Source organism: Schistocerca gregaria, chromosome 7 (genome assembly GCF_023897955.1).
Source record: "Schistocerca gregaria isolate iqSchGreg1 chromosome 7, iqSchGreg1.2, whole genome shotgun sequence".
Taxonomy (NCBI): domain Eukaryota; kingdom Metazoa; phylum Arthropoda; class Insecta; order Orthoptera; family Acrididae; genus Schistocerca; species Schistocerca gregaria.
The window spans coordinates 328,133,411-328,152,370 of NC_064926.1; the positions used below are offsets into that span (position 1 = coordinate 328,133,411).

At 42.3% G+C, this 18,960-nt stretch overlaps 1 protein-coding gene across 1 annotated transcript in view; it reads left to right on the forward strand.

The window, feature by feature from the left end:
- Window positions 1-18,960, forward strand: part of LOC126281352 (protein groucho) — a 643,208-nt gene that overhangs the window by 551,947 nt on the left and 72,301 nt on the right. Inside the window, exons 8-9 of the mRNA XM_049980260.1 lie at window positions 11,724-12,029; window positions 17,534-17,632. Of these exons, the coding sequence (XP_049836217.1) occupies window positions 11,724-12,029; window positions 17,534-17,632 (405 nt within the window). The remainder of the gene's footprint in view (window positions 1-11,723; window positions 12,030-17,533; window positions 17,633-18,960) is intronic.

Genomic DNA, 18,960 nt, shown 5'->3' on the forward strand with positions numbered 1-18,960 from the left:
GACTACCATCAGCTGTAGAATGGAATGGCGACAGTGAAAATCTAAAAATCGGCCCGACACAGATTTTCATTGACGCCATTCCATTCTACAGCTGATGGTAGTCCTTATTCGCAATTGCGAATTAATTTGATGTGTTTCGTAGCAGTTGCGTACGCCACAGTGCCTGTTCCTTTGGACATACATGCTTGAAGGTGCGAGATCCAGTCTGTGGGATGATGAGGAAGTACAGTCGAATGAAGTTTTGTGAACACCTCTCGTGTGCACAGACTTGTACGAGGCCTTGCGTTATCATGGAGAAGGACAGGTTCGTTTGCACCTCGAACGAGAGTGCTCGCACGTTCCAACATTGCAGGAGTTAGCTGTGTGCGGCCAGCCGTATGCGGAATATCGGACACGTTTGCTCGACCTTGTTGCAACGATGACAGATGTCTCGCCCAACGACCCACTGCACTTTCGTCCACTGCAAGGTCTCCTTAAACATTCTGAAAGCGCCTATGAATACCTGCGATGCTCTGGTTTTCCGCCAAAAGAAACTCAGTGACAGCTCTATGCTTCGAACACACCTCATTTACAGACGCTATTTTGAAGGCTACATATAACGACGCCACCTATCGGAACTTGAAGAAAGTGTAGGGACCGAAGCGAGAATATTCCACTATGTCCCTCAACAAATTCCACATTTTTTTCCACCGAAATTGGCCGATGAAAATGAGTCGCATTACGTATTGAACAACCGTTGTATATTGGACGTTAAAAAATTCATGTTTTTCCAGAAACGCTTATTAGCTATTGCATATTTCAGTTTTATATCCTCTCTCCTTCGGCCGTTTTGCTGCCCAAATAGCAAAACTAATGTATTACTGTTAATGCTTCGTTTCCTAGAATGATTCTCTGTACATCGCCTAATTGAATTCGGGTACATTTACATTGTTGATATTCCTCTTACAACCTCTTTTCAAGAGACTATCTTTTCCATTCAATTGTTCTTCCTAGTTTTGAGGTCTGAGAAAACTGGACCCTCATCGACTAACTTCAAATTTTAATTTCTTCTCCATCAGCTTTAATTTTCTTTCTAAGTTTTACCTTAGTTTTCTTTACCACTTGCTCAGTGTACAGACTGAATAACATTGGGGATGGCCACAATCCTGTCTCACTCTCTTCTCAACTATCGGTTCCTTTTCATGTCTTTCGATTCTTGTAACTGCAATCTGGTTTCTGTACAAGTTATAAATGACCTTTCGATCCCTGCATTTAATCCTTGCTCCCTTCAAAATTTCGAAGATGGTAGTCCAATTCGGTCCACATTGTTAAGCTTTCTGTAAATCAACAAATGCCATAAACGTAGGTTTGCCTTTCTTGGACCTATCTTCGAAGGTAAGTCGGCACCTACCGTCCATGGGATTATTATATCCTTGCTGAAGTCTGACACTATCTGAAGTGTCTCATTTATCTTGCACGCTAGGTGGAATGATTTATCACGAGTGACCCTCGCAGCCGGCCGGAGTGGCCGGCAGTCTGGAGCCGAGCGACCGCTACGGTCGCAGGTTCGAATCCTGCCTCGGGCATTGATGTGTGTGATGTCCTTAGTGTGATGTCCTTAAGTTCGTTAGATTTAATTAGTTCTAAGTTGTAGGCTACTGATGACCTCAGAAGTTAAGTCGCATAGTGTTCAGACCCATTTTGACCCTCTCAAGAATCACAGTAATTCCGAGGGAATGTCGTTTACTCCAGGGGTCTTGTTTCCAACAACTTCCAGCGCTTTGTCAAATTATTCTCACAGTATCATATATTGTCACCTACTTCCACTTCTCATTCTATAATAATGCTCTTAAGTTTGTTTCCCTTGTGCAGATCCTCTACATACTCTTTCCACCTTTCAGCTTTCCCTTCTATATTTAGTACTGGGTTGTCAGCTGAGCTCTTTGTATTCATATATCAGGTTCTCTTTTCTCCAAAGGTCCCTTCATTTTACCTGTGCACGGAATATGCCTTTCCTCTAAGTCAGGGGTCTCCAAACTATTTAGTCCGTGAGCCACATTGACTCCACGAAGACATAAGGGCCAAGATCTACCTAGTGGGATTAAAGCACCCTAGCACTCCACGATCACCGTAATGTAAGACTAAAGGAAAGATGAAATACCAAAATATCTAAGGTTTTCGGAATAGCTAGCACTGAAACGAACTAAGATTTTTATTTAATTACATAATTTTGATTGGTGGACATATCTGACCGAAATTCTGGCTATTTTATTCTGGCGAATTTCACCGACAAAAAAGTATGTCACTGCACATTATTCACGAAAGCGTCCTGCAAAGTTAACGAAATCTTAAAATCATTGTTAGCAACTCTATTACTGCAAGACGTAACAGAGGTAGAGTATGTCAACTTGCACCACACTCGTGAATAGAATAAAATGTAAAGAATTTTTTTACTTAAAATGTATTCGCCAAACTAGTGTGTTAACCTTTTTTTTCCACCATTGCACGGTGAATGGTCAGTCTGTTTATTGTGGATAGCCGTAAGTTTAACCATGACATTCCGCTTTGTAAAGCGACAATGTCGCGGTGTATAGGTCGCGATAGGCCTCGAAACTCAGTTGTTGGCAGTTTAGGTACCACCACAAATATTTGGCGGGCCGGTTACCGGGGATGTCCGGCCAGTTAACGCGGGCCGTTTTGCCGGCCCTCGCGGGCCGTAGTTTGGAGACCCCTGCTCCAAGTCATGCAAGCATCTACAGCCTTGAGTTCGTCCTGTAGCCATGCTTGCTTAGCCGTTTTTCATTTTCTGTTACTCATTTTTGTAGACTTCTACAATTCTTCTTGCCTGCATTATTTTTCGCATTTTTATATTTTCTCCTTTCTCCAGATAAATATTATCTGGGTTATCCGAGGATTTCTATTAGTCCTGTCCTTTTATCAGTGTGATCCTCTGCTTTCATCTGTATTTAATGACTCAAAGCTACATCTCCGTTTTTGTTATATTCCTTTCCTGTGTTTCAGGGTAACGGTACTTAATGTTCTCTCGAAACTCTTAGAAACCTCTGTTTCTTTCAATTTGTCCAGGACCCAAATAATTAATCTCCCACCTTTTTACAATTTGTCAAGTTATAATTTGCGGTTGTAACTTTTATATAGCCAATAAGTTATGGCCAAAGTGTACATCTATCCCTGGAAATGTCTTCCAGGTTAAAAATCTGGTTTCGAAATATCTGTCTTCATTATATAATCTGAAAAGTTCCAGTATCCCGAGATCCCTTCCAGATATTCAATCTTGTTTCCTGATTCTTAAACCAAGTGATAGCGATGTTCTGTGCAAGTTTCTGAAAGGCGTTTTCCTCTTTCATTCCTTTGCTCCAGTCCACGTTATCCTACTATTCTTCTTTCTCTTCCGTTTCCTACAATCGAGTTCCAGTCATCCATCTCAATTGAATGTTCGTCTCCCTTTACAAACTGAATAATTTTATCTCATCATAGATCATTTCAATCTCTGGATCATCTTCAGAACTAGTTAGCTTATAAACTTATACTAATGTGATGGGTGATGTCTTCGTGCCTACCTCAGCTACGATAATGCGTTCAGTACGCTGTTCATAGTATCATACCCGCATTCCTATTTTCTTGTTCGTTATTAAACCTATTCCTACTTTATCCCTATTTGACTTTGTATTTATGTGTAATCTGTTCTTGTGACCAGGAATCCTGTTCCTCCTGCCACTGAAATTCACCAATTCCCAGTATATCTGTTTTCAATCTATCCATTTCTCTTTTTAAATTTTCGACCTACCTGCCCAGTTAAGGGATCTAACATTCCATGCTCCACCCCGTAGAACGCCAGTTTTCTTTCTCCTGGTGACGAGATCCTCCTGAGCAGTCCCTGCCTGGAGATTCGAATGGGGGATTATCTTACTTGCAGAGTATTTTTCCCAAGAAGGTGCCATCATCATCATTAAACCATACAGCAGACCTGCGTGCCGTCTGGGGAAAAAAGCAATCACGGCTGTAGTTTGTCGTTGCGTTGAGATGTTTGTATTACTAGCACGGCAAGACCGCGTTGGCCAGATAGCCAGTCATCAAGACTGTTGCCCATCCAGCTGCTGAAATGGCTGCTGCCCCTCATCAGCAACCACTGGTTAGTCAGATACCCTGCTGGTTGTTTGCACCAACAGTTCGGCTTTCTGTATCGTTCAGACTCGAAACCACCCCACCTTGGCAAGATCTGTGGTTCGTGGTGGGGACAGGTCAGTTTCTTAGGCATCATATATGTTCGCGCATGATGAACGTGAGCTAGCTCTACTATCATTTCAGAGAATAGTACACTGATAAAGGTATGCAGAGTGTAGCGGATATGATGGGAGATCTTTTTTGTTTTTTTCTCTTCTTCAGTCTTCTCACAAACGCGTCACACAATTTACTATCGTATCTTTACTGTACAGTTGTAACTTCACCACTAACTGGACAACATCTGTCAGCATAGGCTAACTGTTTTGCATCCATGTATCTACCCTTCAATACCTGACCTGCTGCCCAGGGGAAAATAAGCATTAATGGATTGCTTTTGCCACAAGTACCGGGAGGTACTAACCAACTTAAAAACATACAGCTTGTAATACCTATAATTATCGGCCTGTAAATGACGTAAATACTGATGTAATGTTGTTCAGTACACTATCCTCAGTCACCAATAGCAATATTTGCACTTAGACCTGTTACACCCAGTGGAGTGAGGTTTAATTTTGCATGTCTCTATGTTGGTGTACTGATATCTTCTGCTCACTGGAAAAACTGTTGTAAAGGAAATGTGAAATACAGATAATGTCTGGATTTTCCCTAGCTCCTGAAGGTTATAAAATTCAGCCGATACTGTCGGAAGAAATTATGGCGGACGGTAATTTTCCATGGCTGTTTTGTCAAAGGGTTTATGGCTAGCTCGCTAAAAGCAGTCCGCAGACAAATCATTCATCAGATTGCAGTCTTTTCTTTGGTAGGTAGTCTTCTGTAAAGTTTGCACTATTAAGAAACTGACTGGAGTTTCATATAGATGAGATTACAGATACAATGTTACTTATAATCCATCTTGGATGCAAAAATTTTTATTCTCATGACCGGTTTCGGTTCCTCCAGAACAATCTTCAGATCTGAAATGACAATGATACTAATTTACTTTTTCACAAATGCAAATCTATTTCGTCCTATCCCATCAACATCAAATGTACCAGAACATACCTGCAATTTACACGAGTAACCCGTCCACACACAGAAACCTTCGCATGCTGCGTCACATTAAATAGGTTGGCAGAATGCACGTCATTTATATTAATTATAAAACTCTTCCCAATAATTTTACTGTAAATTGCAGTTGTTTCAAAGAAACAAGAATTTTATTGTGTATTTTAATTTTGACAAGTACAGATTTTAACCTTGACACCTACAGATCTATGTATTTTTAGAGATAAAAGCAAATTAGAAAAATCTACTTAATACAGTACGTGCATATATAATATAACAAATGTACCAGACGCCACCTGTCGGTAAGAGCTTTATGATTAATTCAACAATTGCATTCTGCCAACCAATTTAATGTGACGCAGCATGTGAAGGTTGCTGTGTGTGGACAGGTTACCTAACTGCAGGTACGTTTCTGGTACATTTGATGTTGATTGGATAGTACGAAATAGGTTTGCATTTATGAAATAGTAAATTAGTACCATTGTCATTTCAGATCTGAATATGGTTCTAGAAGAACTGAAACCAGTCATGTAAATAAACATTTTTGCAATCAAGACGGATTATTAGTAACATTGTATAACCAGTGATTGCGGTATCCCTTCAGACATTTTGTCTGTTTTTGCAAAGATTACAGGTAGTTGTGTATGTAACAATATCGACAAGAGCGCGTTTGATACAGATGGCGATTTGAATGTATTTTAGTTGCATCTTTCATTTAAATCTTCATTTGTATGGCCACTGTGTCCATAGTTGCTTTACATTTATTATTAGTATCCGTGATTGCAACTACTAAAAAAAAATGCTTATTTTTTACTAAACACCTTTAATTATACTGAATTAATACAACATTAGCGGCAGCATGTTGTCTGATTTCCGCTTACACCTGTAAGTGTGGTCTACAAGGACGATTTTGCAGATATTCATGCGTTGTTTGTTAACTTTCTCCCGGCTAAAGGAGTGTGTAGGCCAAAAATACCAATTCCAATTAGAATATCTGTAAAATGTAGATGCAGACGTCACTTCCAGATGGAGCTGAAATCGGACAAAAATATTCCGCTGACGATGTTTTAAATTCGTGAAAGGTAAACCCGCAGGTAAAATAAATAAGCTGTTTTTAGTGGTTGCGAAGATGCAATTTAAATATTATTGCACACTTTAGTCTAATATTTTTATACTGAAACCTTTGTGTCGTATAGCACTATTTCCATTTTTCACAGTTTGATTTACAAATAGTAAGTTTAGCTCCCTGTTTATCTAGACTGTTCTGATAATGGCTGCAAAAAGTTCAAACCACGCATAAAAGTGAATATTGGATGTTATCAGGAACGTTAAAAAAGGGTACCGTAGGTCGCTTAAACCAACATGTACAGAAGATAATTCCGAATGTAAGGAGATTCCAAAACCAATGAGGCGTTGTGACGTGACAAGTGTTCATTGAATGACTATAGTAGGACTTAGTTACATACAAATTTCCTGCGTATGGTATCGCCTTATATTTTAATATAATGGTCACTGAATGAAACCAGCATTTCGGTCGCGCTTGCGGTGGTCTCCTCCTCGTTCTGCTGATATACACTACCGGCCATTAAAATTGCTACACCACAAAGATGACGTGCCACAGACGCGAAATTTAACCGACAGGAAGAAAATGCTGTGATATGAAAATGATTAGCTTTTCAGAGCATTCACACAAGGTTGGCGCCGGTGGCGACACCTATAACGTGCTGAAATGAGGAACGTTTCCAACCGTTTTCTCATACACAAACAGCAGTTGACCGACGTTGCCTGGTGAAACGTTGTTGTGATGCCTCGTGTAAGGAGGAGAAATACGTACCATCACGTTTCCGACTTTCCGGATACGGAAAATGTTCGACTGCTGCCCTGGCCAGTACATTCTCCAGATTTCTCACCAATTGAAAACGTCTGGTCAATGGTGACCGAGCAACTGGCTCGTTACAATACGCCAGCTGTTGATGAACTGTGGTATCGTGTTGAAGCTGTATGGGCAGCTGCATCTGTACACGCTATCCAAGCTCTGTTTGACTCAATGTCCAGGCGTATCAAGGCCGTTATTACGGCCAGAGTTGGTTCTTCTGGGTACTGATTCCTCAGGATCTATGCACCCAAATTGCATGAAAATGTAATCACATGTCAGTTCTAGTATAATATATTTGTCCAATGAATACCCGTTTATCATGTGCATCTCATCTTGGTGTAGCAATTTTAATGGCCAGTAGTGTATTTTGTTGCCGAGGTCAATTGAAATGTAATCCACTACACTTTCACTTTTCCCCCACAGGAAACCAATAAACCTAGTAATATTACCGGGTTTGTTTTAAATTGTGACTATATTTACTCAGTAGAGGAGTCACGATGAAATCCAATGTACATCGGACAACGAAGTACACCAGTAGGTTCAGTGGAATACGAACGCAACCGTGCCCGTAACGCAGTGCGCAGCTGTGTAGTTTGACACCCCACAGAAACATAAAATAATGTTTTGAGTGGAAGCAGTTTTTGATACAAGTGGTTAAGCAAACAAAATATTATGATAACCATTTTTAAACAGTTTTTTTAAAATGGGAACAAATCAGTAAAGCGCTCTTTTACAAATATCACGGTGTAGTTGATTATTAATGAAGGACACCCAAAACCAAGTGATTGGTGGCTTTAATATGTGGCTTAGAATATCTTCTTTCTAATTTCTTCTGCTGCAAATATTGAATGTGCGTCAATTTGTCGACTGACAAATTTGACGAACTAGGCGCTTGATTCATAGTGGACGTAAGATAATTCTTAAAATAGTTTCAGATTCGAAAAACATAATTTAACAAACGTAACAGCTATGTCTTTATTGTAAACACATACGACCGTCTAGGTAACATTACCTTGGAAAAAATTGTTCTTTAACGTACTGATATTGGTAAATGTATTCAGTTACATATTATGCAGAACAACACTTTTTTGACTCCGAAGAACCCTAAATCAGATATCTCCTTCATTCACAATCTCAATTTATTATTCACGATTATTGTATTGTATGGAACCGGGGACCAAGAAACGACGGAGAGGCTTCGTCCCCGCCGTAGCCCTCAGAGGTTTACAACAGGCTACAGCATCCCACTCACGCCACCGCCGTCCCATACCGAACACAGGGTTATTGTGCGGTTCGGCCCCCAATGCCCCCTCCCCCCCCCCCCCCCCCCGGTCTTACACCAGACGAATTTGCTAGGCAGAGTAAATTACGGTGTACTTTATTAAATCCTTCATTTTCTTCCTCGCGACGCAGTAGTTCGTAATTTGGCTCGAAGGTGTCTACAAGCTTCCTCTGTACTGATGCAAAAGCGTGGCGCCCTGGGACGTCACACACTTAAAACGGCAAGGCTTCGACAGATCGAGAAAAATGGCCTAGCTCAGAAATTCATGTAAGGGCGGTTAATGATGATACATTGGCCTAAAATATCCACATTTTACCTCTCCTCTTGACATCTCTGCGATGGAGGACAAAACCACGACGCCCAATGTTGGAATCACTGTTTTATTATGGGTACCCGAGGAAAACATTTCGAACACATCGCTGCTCAGACTCGACATGAGAAGGCCTTAGGGGGTGACATACAGGGGTGACATGAAACCACCCCTTCTCTTGCGGCGTTCATTTTTACACATTTCGAAGTCGAAAACGACAGTTTGCTGTATTATGTGTATCAGGGCCACGACCTCGACAAAATTTGACATTAATGACCCGCCCTCGGACAATTCAACGCTTCTCTAAGGACATCATTAGGCTGCAACTCCATTGAACGTGATCTCATCCCTTTGGAATGCGGAGTGAGTGCAGTTTTTGTTTTGGTATGCAGAGTGGAACTACTAGCGGCCCTTAAAAACCATTAGACGAAATTTGAACGTGATACAAAGCAGAAAAGTTTGTTTTCTCATCCCTCATTGCTCGCGCACTGCGTTCCGTGCGCATGGGAGGTGCTACAGGGACATACGCGTCAATAAAATGCCAAAGGGTCCCTCTAAGACTTCAGATTCCAGCAACAACCTTCGTGCAGTCGGCGTGCTTTTGTTGGGCGCATTAAAAAGTCTCCGTAGGGAGACACCCGTCCACCGAACACTAACCGCCGGTGGGATAGGCAACCCTTTGAACGTGTTTCAGATTTTACATGCAGGTAGCAGACGCTAGCGTTGAGGGGCTTGTCTGTCTCGCCAACGGATAGGGATCGATGGATGGGTGTCTTTCTACAGAGACATTATTTAAAGTGCCCACAAAGGTGCGCTGGTGGCACGGAAGGTATTGACGAGCTGAGGGGTCCTAGACTGGAAACCTTCGCCGTTTTATTCATGCATCTGTCAATGTTACCCTCACCCGTGCACAAGCGACAGAAGTGCTGAAGGTCTTTAATACCCTTAGAGAAGGGTTGAATCGTCTAGGGGTTGTCAGCAATGTCAAATTTTGTCAAGGATGTCGTCCTGTTGCAAGTCACACAACAAACTTATGTTACCGACCGCGAAATGTGTGAGAATGAACACCCCAAGGGAAGGGGTGGTTTCATCGACGCCCTTTATGCCACCCTCTGAGACCATTTCGCCGATTCTGAGCAGCGATACGTCTAAAATGTTTTCGTCGGGTACGCACAAAAAAAAGAAGGAAAGAAACAGACTTGAGAGCTGAGCATGGCGGTTCTGACCTCCATCGGAGAGGTGCTAAAGGAAGGGATGAGATGTGGAAAACGGGGGGGGGGGGGGGGGGGGGGGGGGAGGAGACACGATCTTCTCCGGTGTAACACGTCTGCAATGACATTGGACATAGCCGTCCAGGGTGGCCGTGCGGCTCTAGGCGCTATAGTCTGGAACCGCGCGACTGCTACGGTCGCAGGTTCGATTCCTGGCTCGGATATGGATGTGTGTGATGTGCTTAGGTTAGTTAGGTTTAAGTAGGTCTAAGTTCTAGGGGACTGATGACCTCAGCAGTTAAGTCCCATAGTGCTCAGAGCCATTTTTTGAACATTGGACATAACTATGGCGAAATTTTGAGCCAATGTGACGAACCTGCCGTTCACATCAGATGAACGTCTGAGCTCGAGCTGTCTTTTTGCGCGTGTCGATACCTTACTGTTTCAAGCGTCTCGGAGGCAGAGGGTGATGTCGTAGCTTGTCACGCTTTCGCGTCATTACGGAGGAAGGTTGTAGGCGCCTTCGAGCCAAATTACAAATGAGTGCGTCGCAATGGGAGAAAATGAAGGGATTTCAAAGACTTTACCCTTCAATTTTGTTACGCTGTGTAACAAGAGCACGAAAATCTTCATAGCTCATCCAAATCCTAGAACATAGTGACTTGAGAAGCTTGTTAAAAAAATACATATTAAAATAACATCATTGGGGTTATTGTCTCAAGTGTTCTATGAGAATAATTTTGGTCTTCACGCCATTTTGGCGGTAAAATGCACATTTCCAAGCAAAAGGGCTAGGCCCAGTCCAAAAGCTCTCTATTTGCCCGCCTGCTCCCGTAAGTGTCAGGAATGAAACGGCAAAAAATAAATATGACATTACATTTTTCTAGAGACATATGAGTCAGCTTCATCAGCAGTAAGGATAGAAGATGAAGTAATGAATTAAAATTTGTGCGAAGGCCGGGACATGAAGGCGGGGCTCCTGCCTACTAGGCACATGTGCGAAGCACCTCGTGATCGTGGCATTGTGTCCACCACAGCTGTATGGACTACCCTAGTCCAGTGCCCTCCCTAAAGCAAACGCCAATTGAGGGCTTCAGCCCATTTTCCTGTGTTAAATAGTCAATATTTCTGAGGCTCTTCGATATTGGCGTAGCACCTCCACTTCAGCTTCTAGCCTTATCGAAGATAAAGTTGAGACTCATATGTCTCCAGGAAAATGTTATTCCATCAGATTAATAGATCACCTACGCCTGAGGTACAGGCAGGTACAGGTACATACCCCAAAGCTGGGGTGCTATCCCAATGTCGGTTAGCCTCAGCAATACTGACGATTTAAGAAGGAAAAAAATAGATTGAAGGCGTGGACTGAAGTTTGTGTTATGGAGGGCAACCACAGTGGTGTAGTGGCTAGCACATCTACCTAGTGAGCAGGAGACTTGGGTTCGACTCTCGGCCTCCGTACAAATTTTAAATCATAAATTCAGCTTCTCTCCTTATCGACAACAAAAATAAATTATGTTCTTACAACTCGTGTAGTAACCAGTGCAGAAGCGCCCTCCTTCGTTATCCCTCTCCCTTCCAACTACACCTCTGTCGAAACGTCGGTTTTATTCGGTGACAGTTATTTTACAACATGGCGCGGTGCCATTCCGAGAAAACTCATGTCGGCTGACTCTGGCCGCGGAAGCGTAGGCAGGTGTGTGAGAGTAGGGTTGTCCCCCGTCGGAGGAGGAGACCCCCCTTTGCTGGGAGAGTGTGAGACAGCCGTGGCGCGCGCAGAGTTGGTGGCCGGGCTGAGGGCCCGTGCTGTTCCCGCAGCAGCAGCTCCACGCGCAGCAGCTGCCGCACGGCCCGGCGGCGCTGCCGATGGGCCCGCACCCGGCGCTGCCCGCCGCCATGGGCCCCGGGGGCCTGCTGGCGTTCGGCGGCGGCCTGGGCCCCGGCGCGGCGTCGGCGGCGGCGCAGGCGGCGACTGCGGCGGCGGCGGCGGCGGCGGGCGCGGGGCCGCTGTCCGCGGCGGCAGCGGCGGCGGCGGCGGCGCAGCAGCACCCGCTGCTCAAGACGGCCGCCGACCTGCACGCCGCCAGGGACCCCGACCTCAAGGCGGCCGCCGACGAGAGGCTGGTAAGGAACTCACTGCTTGCTATTCACAAAACGCTAGCTATTGCTTCTGTTTCGAGAGAAACTCGCCGCCTCGGCTCAGTGCTGGTCGTGGGGGATGGACGATGTCAGCTGTACCCTTTATAGAATGAGAATGATGTTCATCTTCACAAAGTGAATTGGCATCCTGTTCCGTCAGATGAGCCACAGGAATCAGTTCAACATGAGTCACGAGCTTGAACAAAGATAGGACATGTAACAGATACTGATTGGTAGCAAGTGTACTTAGAATCATCTGTAGCAATATCTCGAATTTATTTCACCATTTACCACGAAAATAATGGGAGTCATCATTTAGCACCCTAGTAGTCCAATTACTCTTGAGTTGACAGATGTCACGGGATATCTTCTAATATCGTATCACATCTCGTGCAGCAACTCGACATGGCGCAGACTTGACAAGTCGTCGGAAGTCTCGTGCAGAAATATTGAGCCTCGTCGTCTCTGTTGCTATCTGTAATTGCGAAAATGTTGCCGGTGCAGAATTTTGTGCTCGATCTGAGCTCTCGGTTACGTCCTGTAAATATTCGACGAGATATGTGATGCGTGATCTGGATGGTCAAATCTTTCACTCAGATTGTACAAAATGTTCTTCGAATCGGTCACGAACGACTGCGGCCCAGTGAACGGGCACGTTGTCGTCCCTAAAAGTTTCGTCGTTGTTTGGAAACGTGAAGACCGTGAATAGCTGCAAATGGTCTCCCAGTAGACAAACGTAATCCTATACAGTCAAAGATTGATTCAGTTGGACCAGAGGGCCCAGTCCGTTCCGTGTAAACACAGGCCACACCGTTATGAAATCACCAACAGCCTCCACAGTGCCTCGTTGATAACCGGGGTCCACAGCTTTGTGGCCACTTCGTGCCACTCGCAAACACTACTGTCATTTCTTACCGACTGAAATCCAGACTCGTCCGATCAGGCCACGGATTTTCTGTCATCTGGGGCTCAGCTGGTATGGCCACAAGTGCAGGAGAGACCCCGCAGGTGAGGTCAGTCTCTTACCAAAGGCATTCACATCAGACGTCTGATGCTGTAGCCCATTAACACCAAATTTCACTGCACTGTCCTAAAGGATATGTTCATCATCCATCCCACTTTGGTTTCAGCAGTTATTTCACCAAGTGTTGTTCTTCTGTCAGCACTGACAACCGTACACAAACACCACTACTCTCAGTTGGTGGGTGAAGGCTGCCAGCCGCTGCATTGTTCGTGGTGAGAGGTAATGCCGGAAATTTGGTATTCCTCTTTACACTGTGCATCTCGCAATATTGAATTCCTAACAGTTTCTGAAATGGAATGTCCCATGCATTTAACTCCAATTACAATTCTGTGTTCAAATTTGTCGATTCCTGTCATGCGGCCATAATCATATCGTAAATCTTTTCAGGTGAACCACCTGAGTGCAGAGGACAGCTCCATCAATGCACAACCCTTTCATATCTTGTGTACGTGATACTACTGTGATCTGTTTATATGCATATCACTGTCCTGTGGCTTGTGTCCGTAGATATTTTCAGATTTGTCCATGAAATGATTTCTTACAGAATATCTGTGTAAAGAACAGATTTCAGGCCTCCAAAACAGCAGGGTTTCTCAGATTCTTTTCATCATTTGTTGCAGTCCACACAGCTGTGAGGCAATGTTATGTTGCCTTCACCTTATGTTGGGTGGTGGCTCTTGTTTCCTCATTAAAAACATCTGCTCCTACTGTAGAAGGAAGTTTCTCCATCACCTTCCGATGTCACTTCATCTCGTTCAGTTTCTTGCTCTGAATAGTGTCTTGATCACTAAAACATTTCACTTCACAGGTGTGTGCAGAATATCAAGAGACAGAAGAATAATAGCAGGCTGAGAGATGGTTCACAGTGTAAGTGGCCATCAAATGAAAATTAGAAAGATGGGGGAAAAATGTAAGTAAACTGTTTTTTTATTTCAGAAGTTATCACCATAACTGTTAATACTTTTTTCCCACCATGACACAGGACAGTCAGTGCCTTCATGGAAAAATGTTGGAGGTTGTGTACAGAACCATGATTGTGCCCAGGCATCGACCCCTTCATCTGAAGCAAATCGACAGTTGACAGTGTGTCTCATCAGGGCTGCGAAACTGTGGACATTGGATTTGGAGAGATGGGAATGGTATGGAGGACGTATATGGGCTTCCTAGTGAACATTCGGAAACACAGTTGATACAACCTTGGAAACATGCGGAAGGCTTTATCATGCAACAGAATGATGCTGTCCATCAATATTCCTGGGCGTTTGGACAGATTGTGGCTTTGCAAAATGCTGTATATTCATTGAAACACATTATCAGGTCCAAACTCCCAAGAATGTTGTGACAGACGGCATCATTCTGTTACAGAATATTTCCTGCCCACATGTTGCCAACGTTTTTTGAGTACACTGCAGAAGTCTCACTGGAAAGCTCTTACACATTCTCTATACAGTCATGATCTCTCTCCATGTGATTTCCATTTTTTTGGGCCCTGAAGAAAGACATTCACAGCTGTCAATCTGCTTTCGACAAAGGGGTGCATGGCTGTATACAATGATGCTTCCATAGGCAACCAAAACACATTTCCACAAAGACATTGACCATCTTGTTTCACAGGGGGATAAATGTACAAACATTTATGATGATAGCTTTTGAAATAATAAACAGTTTACTTTCCTTTTTCTATTGGTCTCATGTTCATTTCACTTATACTTAAGTCAGTGGCTCGTGGTCTAGTGGCTAGCATTGCTACCTCTGGATCACAGGGTCCCGGGTTCGATTCCTGGCAGGGTTGGGGATTTTCTCTGTCTGAGGACAGGGTGTTTGTGTTGTCCTCATCATTTCAACATCATCATCATTTGTGACAGTGGCTAGTTTGGTTTGTGTAAAAACTGGACTGTGTACAAATTGGGACTTTGTACAGGCACTGATGACCGTGTAGTTGCGCGCCCCACAAACCAAATATCATCATCACTTATACTTAAGGGTTAATGCCATAGAACATTTCAGTTTTGACAATGTATATTTTCACAGCCCATAACAAAGAAGTAACAAAACACGAATCCATTGGCTTGCCAAGGAAGAAATGGTAATATGCTGTAGATGAGACTTAATAGATAAAGTTTTAATTAGGAACCCATATCTACAAATGTACCAATAGTTTATAAAATAGGTTTTAATGCTACATCACTTTCAAATTTCCCACTTACAGTATGAATACAGCAGAAATAATGAGCTCTTACGTGTGTGGTCTAAAGGATGTGCTGCTCATGGTGACCTTGCTGTTCATTGCATGAGGAGTGTTTGAGGCACATTCAGTGTACGTTTGCATGCGCACACACACACACACACACACACACACACACACACACACATACACACATACATACGAATCCTGGCATGTACCCATAGAGTAGTGTAGTCAATGTACCAGTTTCTCACAGTAATTGCTGTAGTTGGACAATAATTGTATAAGATAGACTGAGGTGATGTGGAAAACATTCTCAATGTTTGCATTGCGCAGCATTACCATTACAACCACAGCTTAGCAGCTAGCTGGGCAAACCACAGGGCTTGAGTCTTCCTGTTGATGTCAGGAGTTTCCTGTGAATATTATGATGTAAGTTATAGTTACTAGAGGACTGCCCTGATGATAGTACTTTACAGAGAAAGGCGATTAGTGGGAGAACAGACAAGAGTAATTATTATCTCTATATTGGAGTGAAAACCAACCTTACTGTGCAGATCCTGGTGCCATGAGACCTACCCAATGCCAACAAACTGAACATTGACTTTCTGCTCAGCTGCTTATGCTGTGTGATGGCCGAGGCTGCAGCAGAACAGTATACAGTGTGATTTCTCATGACAACAGGCCACTTTCTCTCTATCAAATCTTAAAATTTTTAGTGGTGTTCTACATCATTTGATACAATTTTCCACTAAAGAACAATTCCATTTCTGTGAGAAGCATAATACATCTTTTTATGGTTTTACCTGTACAGACCAGAATACATATATAATATTAAAATATGACACTCCTGATGGTTGCAGAAGGAATATTGTTTCATCCTTGTGTTTGTCAAACTTATCTTGGACATTTTTATCTTTCTGAGTGGGTAAATTATTGCCTCAAAAGATGTGGTCAGCTTCTTGCAATAGTATCAGTACCACTGAATGAAAGGAGTCACACAAAATTGTTTCCTAGGTGTCACTAAAGAACTTTCAGTTTGATAGTAGGGCCGATTGATAACAGTAGTATGACTATTAAAGAGCATAGACACACTTTCATGATAATTAACAATTGGATGCAGACAATCTGAATTTAATTCTTCCTACTAGTGTTGTCCATATGTAAACGTGTCTTACTGTAGGAAATAGTGTTAATTTTCTTGGGAAACCAGAAAACGTGTTTCAGTTGTTCGTTGGTTTTATGCTCCTTCTACTCTGGAAGCTTCCCTTTGCACTTACCTGATTTGAGAATGGTTTGGAAAAAGCAGTGCTAGGATAAATGATCCACTCAGTGTTCTCTGATAAGTTAGGTTTTTTCCACTCTGCATTTAGCAGGCAAGATTTGAATACAAAATGTGTTTGCTATTTTGATGTTGGATATAATGGCTCAAGATAGTCCATAGCAGCACATAGGACAGTTGGCACAGGTCTTCCGTCCAAGCGGACACCAGTAATTTGTTTTTGAAGAACATATCATGAAATCTTGATAATAAATTAAAAGTTTGCATGATTGGAAATGATATGAAATTGGAAATGATGTGAAAGATATTTATTCATGAAAGGACCTGGTGAAAATTTTGGCTTCAGTGTGTATGCAGATATAAAAACAGTAATTTTCACATTGATTGTTGAAAACTGAACTGCTGGCTGAGTGACAACTCTAAAGTTCTTATTTTTTGATTGTTTTCTCCACATTGTTTCATTTACTACGCGGTTCTAATACTTTTCTGTAGCAGTTGTTTGCAAATATAGAATTTTGAAACTACCCAACAGTTAAAAACTGTGAGCTGAATTGTCACTGTTATTGACCACCATCTCCTTTCTCTCAAGGATGCTAGTCCATCATGGTATCCAAGGTTGTTAAAAGTATTGCATGCTTTAAGCTTTGAGTCAGACTTTACATCATGTTGTGATAGATCATTCACTAAGTGGCATACGGGGGGTGAAAGGTGTAGTTATAGTTTTAAATTCCATTCAAGGATAAAGTTTTCAGCTATTTGGAAATTTTGTTACTTTATTTGCTCCAGTACCGAGTGAAAGATTAATTCAGGGAAGTATAATGTATTTACATTTGTAAATAAATAACTAAAATTCTTGTTTTATTCTGTATGCACCCCAATATCATTTGGCAAAATAAGTCTCTCTCTCTCTCTCTCTCTCTCTCTCTCTCTCTCTCTCTCTCTCTCTCTCTCTCTCTCTCTCTCTCTGTGAATTTTGTTGTTTTGTTTTCTTTTTTCAGAGAGCTTCTGTGTCACCGGGTGAGAGAGACAAGTATCGTTCTCGATCACCGGATGTTGAACCAGATGTCAAGAGACGAAAAGAAGATAAACTTGGTCATGTAAGTGAAATTATCTAGTTATATCTTAGAATGAAGCCTTTTCTGCTTTGTTATGTATGTAGCCTTCGCTTATTTAGTTGGAATGTTAGCAAATATCTCCTGATGAGATGAATAAGCAGTTCAAATACAAAAAGAGAGAATATGAAAATGGTAGTATGAAAAAGATGAAGTCTTTGCAGTTAAGTAAAGTGAAAACAATGACTGGAGGCTTTTGAGCTGTAGTATGATAACTATAGAAATGAAGTGAGGTAGTTGAGGTGGGTTGTGGAAGAAGTGGAAAGCTTCCACCATTTACTACTAAAGCATCTCCAGGATTATCACAGACACTGTTTTTATGAAATATGGTAATGAAATATCTTTGTTAACAAAACTGGCAGTCACCTTTACCTGAAGCCACAGTGTTACTTGCTATATATTGTTAACAGCCTACCTTTCTTTTCTAAAGTTATACAGACCTACCTCAGTCTCCTTTAATTTTGTTTTGTGTTTAATGCCTTTGTTTTCATCATTCATTTTGCTTTACACTTCAATTCATAATCAATTTATAATTATACCTCAATGTACTTTCCAATCAATATTTACCGGTGGTCAATGTAAAGGCTGTTATCAACACTATAAAGTTTTAATGAGGGGATATTCTGAAAGTAGGCTTAGTCACTGTTCTCCACACCGAAACTGTATAACCAAAAACAAATACACTATTGCATCATGAACTACACACCTTGTACTATTTTTTGACATAGTTGCCACCAACATTGAGACATTCATTGTATTTTGCAGTCAGTTTGGAGAAACCACTCTGGTTAATTTTGGTGTCCTGTGATGCGAGGAATTGTCACACACCCTGCTCTGCCTCAGCATTGATTTGGAAGTGATGTCCCAAGACTACAGCTTTCAATGCAGGAAACTGATGAAAGTCTGATGGGGGCAAGATTGGGCCTGTAGGCTAGGCAATCCAATCTCTCCCATCCGAAAGAATGACTCTGCCCCTGTGTGAGCCTTGCTGTGTGTGGTTTTGCATTGTCACATAAGAGCACAAAATCTTCGCTCAAGAGCCCTGATATTTTTCATTGACTGGCAGACCTGAGTTTGGTGAGGGTACCACAGTAGCAAGTTGCACTGATGGTCCCTCGCTGGAAGAAATCACACCTTTTGTGTTCCAGAACACTGCAGCCATAACCTCTTTTATGGAGGGTGATACTCTGAATTTTTTCTTCACTAATGAGCTGGGATGGTTCCATACAATTGAGGCGATGTAGGATTCTGGTGTACAGTGGCGCACCCTTGTCTTTGATGATTCTAAACAGGAACTCATTTCTCTCTTGCAC